The sequence below is a fragment of the Pseudochaenichthys georgianus genome, chromosome 14 (assembly GCF_902827115.2).
Source record: "Pseudochaenichthys georgianus chromosome 14, fPseGeo1.2, whole genome shotgun sequence".
NCBI classification, from domain to species: Eukaryota; Metazoa; Chordata; class Actinopteri; order Perciformes; family Channichthyidae; genus Pseudochaenichthys; species Pseudochaenichthys georgianus.
The window spans coordinates 15,297,801-15,310,766 of NC_047516.1; the positions used below are offsets into that span (position 1 = coordinate 15,297,801).

Sequence of the window (12,966 nt, forward strand, 5' to 3'; positions counted from 1 at the left end):
AAAATCAGGACAATAAATTGAAAAAAACAGTGGAAGTTGCCTTTATTTCATTCAACAGAGAAATTGCTGCAACATCGGAGTAAACCACTGAGCAGAAACTAACATTCACACTGAGCTGCTGAAACAACGACTGGCAAAGTGGAGCAGTAAGGCTTAAGGACGCCTCAGTCACATGCACACACACGCACTCACCACACAGACGCGCACACTCACTCATTCTCACTCGCACTAATTTTCCTTTACATCCGTTATCTTACACCTCTCTGTGGCTGCTTGTGCAGCAGCCTTATCAGTATTCCTCTCCCTCTAATGTGGTCAGCCAGAGACGAGGGCTCAAGGGTCACCTTCAGATCAGGTGACCTCAGTTTCCTGCCTTAGCTGCAGGGCAATTTCAGGGCTAAGAGGTGACATTACACAGAGACCTTAACCGTTCATCTCTATGGTATATCTCTAAGCGACATGAGCCCCAGCCATAACACTGTGAGGCCAACCGTGGGCCTGAAGGGCGGGGAGATCAGGGGGGAGTTCAGGGGAGATCATGCTCTGGCCAAAGGGAAGGCGAGGAGGAATAGGACCCGGCCAAGAAGATGATGTGATTGGTCACTTGGTGGAGCGTCGGGTGGGCTCAGAGGCAGTAGGGGGAGGAGGCGGGCCACGGCGGTCCAGGTCTTCGATGTAGAACATGACGAGTTTCCTGCGCTCCTCGGGGACACACTCCAGCACGAGGTACCGCTTATCGTTCTGAAGAACTTTCTCCACATCCTTCAGGTGCTGCTCTGACTCCTGTATCAGCTTTCTCGACCTGAGGGAGGAGAGGAGGTGAGACATGGGTAAGGCACAGAATGGTCATACTATCCTCTGTGAGATTCAAGGACAACAACTGCTGTTCTGATTTAAAGGGGACCTATCATGCAAAATGCATTTGTTGATGTCTTTTATACATAAATATGTGTCCCCGGTGTGTCAGGGAACTCACGCAGCGTCAGAAAATAAAACATTCTCTCTTTTCCTCCGTACCCACATCTCTAAAAACGGGGGGTCCAACGGAGCTGATCCAGATTTGCGTCCGATATGACGTAATATCGGAAATGTGGACCCACAGCACTATCAGAAACGTTGCTATCAGAAACAATGCCTGACTGTTTTGGACAGTGTTGACATTAGCATCGCTAACACTCAGAGCTAACCTGTACTGGAGAGCATGTGTGTGAAGAAGCAGGAAATAAAAAGGAACTCACCTTGTGGTATAACCGGCAAGAGAGAAAGCCTTTGAGCTCCATACTGTTTCAGAAATAATCCTTGATAATCCACGATATGGCGTTTCATCACGGCAATATTTAGTTTAGACAGTAGCTGCCGGGTCCGCATGAGCTCAGCCCCCTCCTTATTTATTTTTTATCAATTTTTAAAGCTTTATACCCAAAATCAGCACTTTTGAAAATAGAGGGATATGAGGCATGGCTAGAATCGGTGATCTGTTTGGTATTTTGAGCAAAACACTTCATAGACATGTTTTTTATATATCTGAGACCTATGATAGGTGCACTTTAAGTTAAAGTCTCTCCTTTAGAAACAATTTCGTATAGTGAGACTTTGCTAAACTACACAATTATTTGAAATATTTGGATTGGCTAACGGTAAAAGAAAAAATGTACACAGTCTATAAGTAACACAATATTTGTATCACCATCACATCCTGTGTCATCTACATGTCTGCAGCTTATCTTGACTTGCCTCTAAAGTTACTTCTCAGAATTTTACAATACTTACAAAAGTTCAAAAATAAAGAGAAAGGATACATTTGTTTATTAATAGAAACCACTTCTAAGGGAATGAAAACATGATGAACTATGATAAGTGGAGTTCCTAAATACTTTTATTGTACAAGACTAAAATATTCAAAGGCTTTATTTCATTTGCACAATAGCTACAGCATAGTTTTGGCAATGCAAATCTTAAGTCCTAGGCTCTTTTACAAATGTAACATAGATAGAGTTCTCTTCTGTCATTGTCTTTCAAACTACGCTGACATTGAGGAAATAGAAGTTGTAATAATTGAAATCATCTTCTTTTGGGGCCAAAAACTATTTCAAATGTAGACAATACATTTGATGTAATACATGTCCAACTAAATATTTGTAATATTCTTAGAGACACTGTTTTCATTTTGCACATCTCGTATGTAGGAGAAAGTGTACTGACCTGTATGTGATGAACTTCGTCTCCTTCAGCAGAGTTCTGAAGTCAGCTTTGGCTGTGATGTACTTGTCTTTGATGTAGTCTTCAAACTCCCGCTGTCTCTTCTGCAAACACAGATTAAACACATCAGACATCAAAACTCACATAAATCACACCATTACAAGTTTAGGACATAAATATCAACCTCTCTGTTGATCAATTCAGAGCTGGGGTTTGGATTTGATGAACAATGACAGGAAGAGTTTGATATTTTCTACTTTCTTATCGTGCAGTGTAACTACACAGTGACCCATCACTAGATTCAAAACACTCCAGTATATTTTGCAATTGTTGTCAAGTGACTGTTATATTTCCATTTAAGAATTCAAGAAGCATAGTAACGTAAGTCTTACTCTGTCACTGGAGGAGAATTTAATACAGCGAGGGTCCTCCTTGATAATCTTCTTCACCTCCTTCCATGTGGTTGTCAGTGTGATCTACAACAAAAACAAATTAATGATATATTACATATAATAACAATATAAATTGTTTTCACTGGTAATATTTGCTCATTAAAGAAGACAAGTTTGATTGCTGTTGGCACCTTTTTACTCCTCACCATGCTGGTCTCATCTAGTAGCTGCCGGAAATGTTCTTTCTTTTTCTTGGCCAGTGCTTCTACGTGTTCGTTAAACAGCTTCTCCTTCTCCTCTCGCTCCAGCAGTGACGCCGACTCCCAGCGATGGTCTTTCCGCAGATTCCGACGTGTGTCTGACCATGCTGCATCTGAAGATCGTACCTTAAGAAGGATTACAAAAACACTATTAAGGCAAGTCCTAAAGTAAATACTTGTTGGCTTAAGTTTTATACTGAATTTGAAACAAATATTTTTAAATTGGAAAACTCCTTTCTGGGCTTCTACATCAAACATCCAAACATATTAAAACAAAATACTTAATTGGAATAGTGGAGCTGCAATTTAAAATGGCTTAAGCACCCCCTTTTTTATATCTCTAATAAAGAACAAACCATGCTCTGTTATCTTTATTTACATTTTGAAATGCTGAAAAGATGGATAATTCTATAAATATATATATATTTAAAAAGATTATTGTATACTGCTGCTGTGATTCCAAATAAAGTGAACTATTTTAATAAAAAATAAAGTGGGTATTGTGCTCCTGCAAACAGACTTTAGAAAGTGATCTTAAAGATTCTATATCTTCGGCCAATATATTTTTCTTAGAAGATCACGATATATGATGATGCACATAGATTAGTAATTACAAACAATTATCATTTGATTAATATATTCTAAACACATTAAAGCCACTTTCATGAGGAAATAAAAAAAGCTGCAGGGCCTCTCACCATATCAGACATGAGCGCTTTGAAATGCTGGATGGCCTCCTCCCTCTTGTGCTGCTCCCTCTCCCGGTCGATCTCTTTGGTCTGCTCTGAGCGAGCTTTCTGCACCTCCCGCTCCCTCTCTCTGAGGCTGACCTCGATACGAGCCTGCCGCTCCAACTCTCGCTCCTTATCCACGTCCACGCACTGTGGAGGAGAAACACGTGTCAGATCTGTTTGTCAGGTGATGACAATGAGAACTATGCCTCGAAATAGAACTGTAGACCGGGTTCATACACTTTTTCACCAATGATTTTCAATGACTTCTCCGTGACCTTTACCTAATTTTCCATGACCAAAAAAATAAAGACTCTTTCTCAGCGGTACCACAGAAAATGGTTTATTATAACATGGAACAGGAAAATAAGGTCTGCATATGAAACATGTTGTAAAACAAATAACTTACAGTATTTATTATCATTATAGTATTACTATTTTGGAGATTAGATAAAATATAAATTATATTTGATGCAACTTTGGTTACATTTCCAAAATTAAAAATATTGTTTTCCATAACTTTTCCAGGGCCTGGAATTAGCATTTTGAAATGTCCATGACTTTTCCAGGTTTTTAATGACGGTATGAACCCTGTGGAGACTACCTGTCAATCACACGTACTTAGTGTAGCAGTTATTTTCCACACAGAAAAGCCATGCTCCTACCTTGGCTTGTTTGTCCATGTACTGTTTGAACAGTTCTTCTCGGAGTGCAGAGCTCTCCACACCCTTGTATCGTGGGTCAGTTTCAAGCCTCTCTTTTAATTTGCTCCACCGCTGGCCTCCCTCTATGTGCTGCTCACTTAGGAGATCGAAGAAGTCTAGCTTCACCTGCGAGCACACACAAACACACAAGAAATTAGGAATCTCTCAGACAACAAATGATCAGCAGGAGGGCAGAGCCCCTGCAGATAGACCTGTAGGTTTTATGTTTGTAATCAATTGACCCCTTTCACCTTAAAGAATGATTAATATGACACTGATATAAATGTGAGCGAGTGATACCTTCTCTCCTCTGGACTTGGAGTCCTCTTTCTCTCTCTTCCTCAGAGCAGTGATGAACTCGACGAAGATGGCCTCCCTGTCCTTCATCTTCTCTATGGTCTTAAACCGCGGGTCCCGGCCGTGTTTTACTGCAAATTCACTAAACGTTGTTCTGTAAAGATAGGAAAATAAATCAGTGTCAACTTGTGTCAACAGTTTAAATAATTTCTTTGAATAATCTCTTCTCAACTAAATATCAAGTTATTACTAACTACTAATAATATATCAGGATGTGAAATATTGCTGGTATTCACCAAAACAGCGGAAATGGTTTAACTACTGTTTAAAAGTCAAATATATGTGGTACTTTTTACTCATGCTTATAAACAGAAACACAACAATCTGAAGACTTATTCTTACAAAATAGTAATGTTGCAATAAGGTTGAAAGTAACTTATCAATACTTACTTTAAAAATACAAAAATACCTTGGTGTGAACTTTGCCTCCTCCATCATCCTCCTGAACTCGTCTTTGGCCTGCATCAGCTTGTTCTTCTTCTCCTTCCTCTCCTCCTCCGCTCGCGTCTTCACATACTGATCAAACACCTGAAGTGGATATAATCACAAAGCTATGACTAAAGAAGCCGATACATGACACAATGCTGTGAGAGTGACAGGGAGGGGAGGGAGAAAAAGGCATCAGAAAAGGAAATGAACCGAACCTGTTTCCTCTCTTTTGGGTTGAGCAGAAGGTAGCGAGGGTCAAACACAATCTTGTGAAGCTCTTTGTCCCAAGTGGAGAATGCAGACACCTACAGGTCATACGGACAACGCTGGCATTAGGGTCAAAGGAAATATTGTCTGCCTCCAGAGAAGAAAAAAAATTAAAAAAATAAACCAAACACTTGAAACAATGATATGTGACCCACTTTATCGAAATCAGTCGGAAGTCGCAACGACTCATTTCAAAATAAACGTGGATTTGCGTAAAAAAAATAGTTGTTCAGGTGTTTTGTTTGATTTTAAATAAACAAAGTCTTGGCTTTCAGAATATTAAACTTGTTTTGGCAAATTCAGATGATAAATACAACTTTGAAACGTAACGGCATAATTGCAAGCGGAGAATGGAGTAACTTGACGTCACAGCAGGCATAACAACAGCCGGTGTTTCAAAAAATACACAAACACACACACACACACACACACTTCCCCCAGACCGGTAATCCAAACGAAAATATTTCCCCTCCGTACTACTTTGATAATTTGCTCCGCTAATAATCAATCAGATCAATGGATTCCTTTTTCTCAAAATGATGACTCGGGTGACAGTCATTATATAATGTGACATATTTTACTTAATATTTGGAGTACAACGACAATCATGATATCATTAGAAAGCTAGGAATCTCCTCTTCCCAACAGTGTATACAACTCAAAATGTGTCTTCGGGTCAATGCGACTGATTTCGATAAAGCAGGTCACATATGAAAGACTTGTGTTACCCCTCTCTCCAGCAGCATCTCTCTGAACTGGGTCATCCGGGCCTCTAGCGGAACGACAGCTCGCTCTCTGGCAGCTCTGAGCTCGGCCTCCATCGCTGCTTCCTTCTCAGAGTCCGCCTCCTTCACCTCCTCCTTCCTGTGAGGGCAAACAAAGACTTGCATTAGAGCAATAACTTCCCACATCATATTACAACTCATATATCAAAGTTGTGACAGTAAAGAAGTCAACATTTGATTAAAAATGTTTTTCCACAACAGGTTTGCAAGGACGTTAAAAACATTCCTGATTATGGCCACAAGTATTAAAATGCATGCTTTCTAAAAACAGTTGGTCCATGTCACGTCAATAGACTATTGAAAACCATCAGGTAAGTGCAGTCGGGTATGACTTACTTCCTCTTTTTGGCTTTGGTGGGCTCCTCATCCTGATTCTCTTCAGTAGCGATGGCTAATTCTGGCTCCTCCTTATTGACACCTGGGACTGAACACGCAGACATCATATAAATACTTCATCAACTGCAGCAAACAACATTTAAGAATAACAGAGCAGCTATTTCGTAGCATCAATCCTGCTATTAGTATACGTCTCATAACAATCAAAAGTACTACGTTGAATGTCATTATCCTGACTATGTGACTGTTTGTCCCCACCCGTCTTCTTGACTTCCTCCAGGCCTCTCTTGTGCGGCGGCTCCTGGATGTGCTTGTCGACGTCAGCGCGGCCGACCAGCTCATCGGGCCGGTCCCACATGGACAGCCGTGTTGTCGGGTTGTAGAAGAACACGCGCTCATCCCCCGTCCATACCACACACCTGAGATGTAGGAAACAAGGCATTAGGTTTTATTGCAGCAAAGTGGAGCTGCAGGATGCTGTGGTTGGGATGTGGTGTGTGTACCATGGCGTGCCGGGGATGGGGTTGGTGGCTACAGGTCTGGCTTTCTGCGCTGCTTTCTCCTCCTCCGTCATCTCTTCTTCTTTAAGCTCCTTGAATGAGACACAAAAAACATTCATTTCCATTACTATTTAAATTACACTTATAATACCTTAGCTGTATTAATTCTTTTCTTTGGTGATGTCTTTGCAATAATGTGTGTATTTCATATTTGATTACACCATATGTATAATAGTTATGTAGTATAATTCATGTTGTGCAGTTTATAAGATTTATTGCATGCTGAAAAATTATAATAATATAACCCCTTAACAATATGCTTTGAGATTATACTGTTCTTCATTAAGGCCATAGCAACAATGCCCTTTGGAACACGAATGTTTTAAGTGTTGTTGTTGTTGTCATTAAGTAGGTAAATCAACTTTTAAAATACCTCCTTCTCATTATTACTGTTTTCCATTTTGTTCTCTTCGTCCTCCATCTCCATCGCCTCCGCTTCCTCTTGGGCCAGACGCTCTTTGATCCTTTCTGCTTCTTTTTCTGAAGACGGGGAGGAAACAATAATGAGATGATTAAAAGTGCTGTTGTGTCCATCAATAAGGTCAGTAAACATGCTACATTCATAGCTGCTGAACACTTGTCAGGCCAGAACAAGCCTGTGTTCTCATCTGCATTGCCTACCTTTCTCCACCAGGGCGGGGGGTTTCTCCCAGGTGGACTCCAATGTTCGGTTGTTGTAGTAGTATGTTTTCCCGTCAGCGGTTTTGTACTCTGACCACTCGGGGAGATGCATTGATCCGGCCATTGAGACAGGAGCGGATAGAGTCAGCTGTGGGTGCATCATGGAGACTAAAGGCGGGCCCATGCCAGGAAGCATGCCTGTTGTCAGAGAGAAGAAAAAAAGACCATGATCGCCTGAGACTCATATTTTTGTCCTAGCAACTAGTAACAGTTGTGGTGGACTACACTAGAAAAGACATTCGTTTGTTAAACAAAACAAGATTTGAGACCGAGAACTCCACTGATTAAAACAATTTGATTCACTACAACTCACAAATGTGCCTGTTCATTTAAAGCTTATTAAATCAGTGAGTGAATACAAATAATGTACATTTTATGGAACTGCTCAAGACTTAAGATGTCTTCAGGAAATATCACACTACTATAAACACAAGCCACATACACAAAAACAAAGCAGTGACCACACACACAAACACACACTCATAACCATGTCACAAAAGGAGACAACAACCCCAACATGTAGCCCTATCTGCAAGGTTGCTGCATCTCTACTGGGCGAAAGCAGCTAGCGTTAAAGGAAACCTAAACAGGAAACCCCCATTTACTTCAATTCAGAATGTAAGGTATCACAAGGTGAGTACTTGATTTACTAATACATTTTGTGGGTGAAGACTTTTAATAAGAATCAAGCTGTCTGTTGGAATAGAGGAAATGTCTACTGTGCTATGGATGGATCATGTTCACATCATTCACCGTCACTGTTTTGGGGTTGCCATATATACCATATGACTCATGTAGACATCATTCACTACCATGCCATCTACTGTAGGTCTGAGAGGCGAGCGGCTGGGTGTTTACCGTTGGGGCCGGGGCCTGCCTTTACACAGGGGGCACCTACTATCTGCATCATTGCTACACCTGCAAGAACAACGGACAAGCAAGCATCTGGTTGAACACAGCAGGACACTAGACAGGAGCTACCACGGTGTGTAAGAGTTTGTGTGTGTGGCCCCTGGCGGAAAAAACACACGTCTGAAATGTGAGTTTTGCATTAGTCTTGTGTAATGTTTATTAGCCTGTAATGTAATTGTGACAGATGTTAGGAATAAGCACAGTGTAAGTTTTTAGATTTACTAACTTAAATTCTTTTGGAAACCATAGAGAGGCCAAGTCCCTCCCATGTCTGTGCCTCCTATGGAACCGTCTTTAGGAAAAAGTTGCACTGTAGATTTTGGGGCGAGAGACAAATGATTTGTTTTATCTTTGTCAATTTCAAAGTTCATTTTAAGGTCAAGAAAGATGCATTTATTTGTAGTTCTGTGTAAAATGGTCAGTCTAACTACATTTCGCCAACATGGTGATCTACCGGAAGGGGAGGGACTTCCCCTTTCTATTACTACAATAACAATTTCAATAGAAAGAAAAGAAAGAAAGAACCTGATATTAATATTATTATTATAGTATTAAGAGAGAGTTAAGAGCTTCTTAGAAAAAATGATGCCAAAATGAGGGACAGAGAATCAAACAGATAACAGAGGGCAAAAGTGACAGAAAAACTGGAAAGCAAACACACAGGAAAATTTACATTAGCACATACTTCAGTTTAAGCCAAAGCACCCAATACTTGTAGTGTGAACTGTGAACAAAATTACCTGACAAAACTGAGCTGAATGAACTGACTAGAACATATTAATAACCAGGAGATGTTTGTTGGGAAGTCTTTAAGAGACACGTGTGACATGCGGGTGTCTCTATAGTCCTTCCAATAACAGCTCGACTTGGAGTCCACTGGCTACACTAAGGTTTTGTCCGTTATCACAGAGACTGAATATTAGTTGTCACAAAATATTTCCTTAGCTAAGTAGCGCAGTAACAGTAGAGTAATCCCAATTGGAGCAACATCATACTTTCTACTATAGTTGTCCTACCAATATATTTAGGCCCTGATTCTGGTTCTTTAATATAAGGTATCGGCCAAGTCGGATCCATAACTTGTATTTACATAGCAGCAGGTGAGGCCTGTGTGCAATGCCGATTAAATATGTATCTGGCACATAGAAATGACAGGTGTAACCTAAGAAGTTTGGCACATCTTACTTTAAAGGAGATACTCTCAAAATGTCCTGGTTATCCAGGCAATATAGATTGTTGCAGTACTCTATTTTGTACTGGATTCCAAAATAAGAAATCAGCAGTTCCTGTATTAAGTCAGTTTTGGCAGCTAGATATTGTGGATTATTTGTTTCTTGCTCTTAGTTGGTGGTTCTTACCTGGTAGAGGGATGTGCATGCCCGGCAGTGGGACTCTGAAAGGAGGCACCATCACAGGGGGGAAGGCAGGTAGTGCTGCAGTGGGCTGGCCCACATTGTGGGGCAGCCCTGCAGGCATGAGTGACATGGTCTGCACCGCCGTTACAGGTGATGGCACCGTGGAAACTGTTACCACAGTGACTGGAGACACAGCTACATTTGAAGACACTGTGGCGACAGGGGGTAGGTCTGCTACAACAGGGGCTTTTTGTAACACAGAGACAGAATGGAGGGATTTTTAATTTGTGTTTGTGTCTGTGAGTGTATGGTTGATGTAAGAGTGTGTACTCACCTGAAATAGTCACAGAGGGGGAGTGGCTGGAGGAGTCTGGACTGGAGGCGAGTGTGCGGGAGGGGGTCGTGGAGAGGGCCTGAGTCTGCATGGCTGATGTGCTGCTGGCTGTGGTGTTGACACTGCTGGAACTGCCAGCTGCCGTCACATTTGGACCCGACCCCGCTACAAGAAGAGGGTTCAGTTCGGACTGCTGGATGATTTTTACACCATCTGGTTTACTCCACGATGACTCTCTAGTCCTGGCGTTGTAGTAATATGCCTGTGGAGAGGATAATGGACAAGAAAACACTTAATAACAAATAATAACCACAATATAAATCATAGAAACAGCATAATAATTATAATTGTACCCCTGTATTCATAACCAATTATATTTTATAGAGAAAAGTTTATTTCAAGTCTAATATTCATCCATTCCACATCATTAGACCTTACTTTTCTAAAATATAATATACTTTTGTGAACTTCAAAATACTGTAAAAATCAATAATGAATTCTCCATGTCATTAGTAAAGGGGCCTTACCTTTCCCTCAGACGTCTTGTTCTCTACCCAGATTTCCTCTGCCGGGGCTCCAGATGCAATAACGGGGGGCATCCCTGGAGGAAACAGCATCCCTGGGGGAGGCGGCAGGTTCCCCATGGGAGGCGGAAGGAACGGAGGTCTCTGCAGCAAAATATAGAGACAGAGCATTACATTTTCAGACTGTAAGCGGTAGGGCTAGGTGAACAAATTGCCCACAAAGATTTCTGGGTGTCAAGACAGAAAAGCAGTCGAAACAACTCGATCGTTAAATCAATTAAAATAGTTTCAGTCATATTCCTCCTTGATTCTGTAATATGTATATTTTTTTTAAAAAAGGGATTATAGTGGTGTTACTGTGACAAACGATTATTTTCATTATCTATGTATAGTCAATTGTGTCTCGTCGAGAAATGTTTCCAGCTATATTCTGTAAAAGATGTATTTTACTTTTGCCCGTCTAGCTATAAATGCAGTGTAGCAGATCACTGCAGGCAAAGTTAAAATTACTCAGCCAACACTAACATGAAGATAAACATGCACTTCTTTTGAGTTTTGGACATTCACCTGTAGATGTGGCGGTCCGATGGGTGGTGGCATGCTTCCTGGTGGTGGGATGGGCGGCATGTTGGGGTCAAAGGGGGGGCGTGCGAATGGAGGTCGTGGCGGAGGTCCCCTCATCATCCCAAAGGGGGGTGGCGGCGGCCTGAGGAGAGGTGGTGGGCCTCGTAGCACTGGTGTCTGGGCGGGTACGGGGGCAGGCGCGGGGCTGCGAAACCGCACTGCCTGCTGCACCATTCTAACGAAGCAAGAGTCAATATGAAGTTACTACACGGCAGTTCAATGGCAGAGCACTAGGTAGCATCTACAGAAACCTACTATATGAGCACTCTGATCAGTACTTGCATACTAACACTTTATATACCGGATCTTTTCACCATATTCTTACCATACCTGCATATGTCTATAACCTCTTACTATTAGCATTACCTGTATTTAGACCAGCAGAATACATATTTTTGGGTATCCCCTGCACTGCCCTCTATGTTTGTGTGTACTGTTTATATCTAGTGTATTTCTATCTCTAGCTGTTCAAATCAAATCTTATTTATTCTATATTTCATTCGGTTTAATATGTACTTACTGTACCTAACTGCATGTTGTTGTCTCTGTACACTGTGCACATAACGACAATAAAGTTTAATCTAATCTAAGAATATGTACAACATCTATGAATTGTGTAGCAGTTGCTTAACAATCAAGATATTGTTTAATGTAGATCTTTACAAGGGGGGTGATGCAGTAGCTAGGCTAGTTTAGCAGACTATACTTATATTACAAACAACTTTGTAGCAACTGTTAACTGTAAGCAGTAAACTATTAAGCATGCATGGTATTGTATGGATACATTTGCACTGATGTGCCTACAACATATGAGCAGCAGGAATACGCTTTTAAAGATGCAATAACACTGTGACGTGGTAGATGTTTTTGCTACGGAGCCAGTGGGTGTAGCACCGTTATAACTGTAACGCTATGTAGCTCCAAGTTGTTTATTATTCCACATGCTCTTTAGGGTGATATCCTGTTGATCAAAACAGTACACACTCAGGTTCTCACGTTAATCAAACACTCAGTTGGTCTCGTTTATAACAAAACAGGCTTACAGCACCCCAGTCCATTCAAAACACTGAATTGACGGAGTTGTGCGCTCTGCTTACTAATGAATATAGCATAGCTTAGCTAGCTTGCAATATGGCATTCAAATGTAAAAAGCACACTTAAAGACTGGATCTGTGTCTGGACGGAGACGCAAGGCATGTTGAAGGAGGCATTCGGAAGGCGAAAACCGTCTGATGTGAATGTCCATGTTTACCGCGTGGTAAGAAATATGAGAGCAAGATACAGCCGCTTGGAAACATAGGCTAGTTAGCGGCAAGCTAGTTAGCTAGCAAGGCTACATGCACAAGTTAAACGGCTCTGTTTATCTCCACCTTATTAAACACAACAACGCGAAACAACTTCACAGGAAAGCGTGGCTTGTGGCTTCCTGTACACTGAGCGCACATTCATTTAACACTGTATTTGCTATATCTGACCTGTTGTCGCTGAACCCGATAGCCTCGCTCTCTGTTCTGGT

At 41.3% G+C, this 12,966-nt stretch overlaps 1 protein-coding gene across 7 annotated transcripts; it reads right to left on the reverse strand.

Moving 5' to 3' along the window:
• Nucleotides 1-17: 17 nt before the first annotated feature.
• On the reverse strand, nt 18-12,966 carry tcerg1b (transcription elongation regulator 1b (CA150)). Of its 7 annotated transcripts, none has more exons than XM_034099882.2 (22): nt 12,926-12,966; nt 11,394-11,625; nt 10,830-10,970; nt 10,303-10,564; nt 9,972-10,178; nt 8,840-8,923; nt 8,560-8,619; nt 7,642-7,839; nt 7,394-7,500; nt 6,964-7,052; nt 6,719-6,879; nt 6,461-6,548; nt 6,068-6,203; nt 5,288-5,377; nt 5,053-5,171; nt 4,587-4,737; nt 4,248-4,412; nt 3,550-3,732; nt 2,783-2,977; nt 2,592-2,675; nt 2,203-2,303; nt 18-802 (listed from the first exon to the last, which is right to left on the reverse strand). In XM_034099882.2, exons 2-22 carry the CDS (start codon nt 11,622-11,624, stop codon nt 601-603), a joined length of 3,054 nt encoding a protein of 1,017 aa, XP_033955773.1. In that variant the 5' UTR covers nt 11,625; nt 12,926-12,966; the 3' UTR covers nt 18-600. The 7 variants fall into 7 exon arrangements, with proteins under 7 accessions (XP_033955773.1, XP_033955772.1, XP_033955771.1 ...); XM_034099881.2 differs by having other exon boundaries at nt 2,798-2,977; nt 9,972-10,214; XM_034099880.2 differs by having other exon boundaries at nt 9,972-10,214.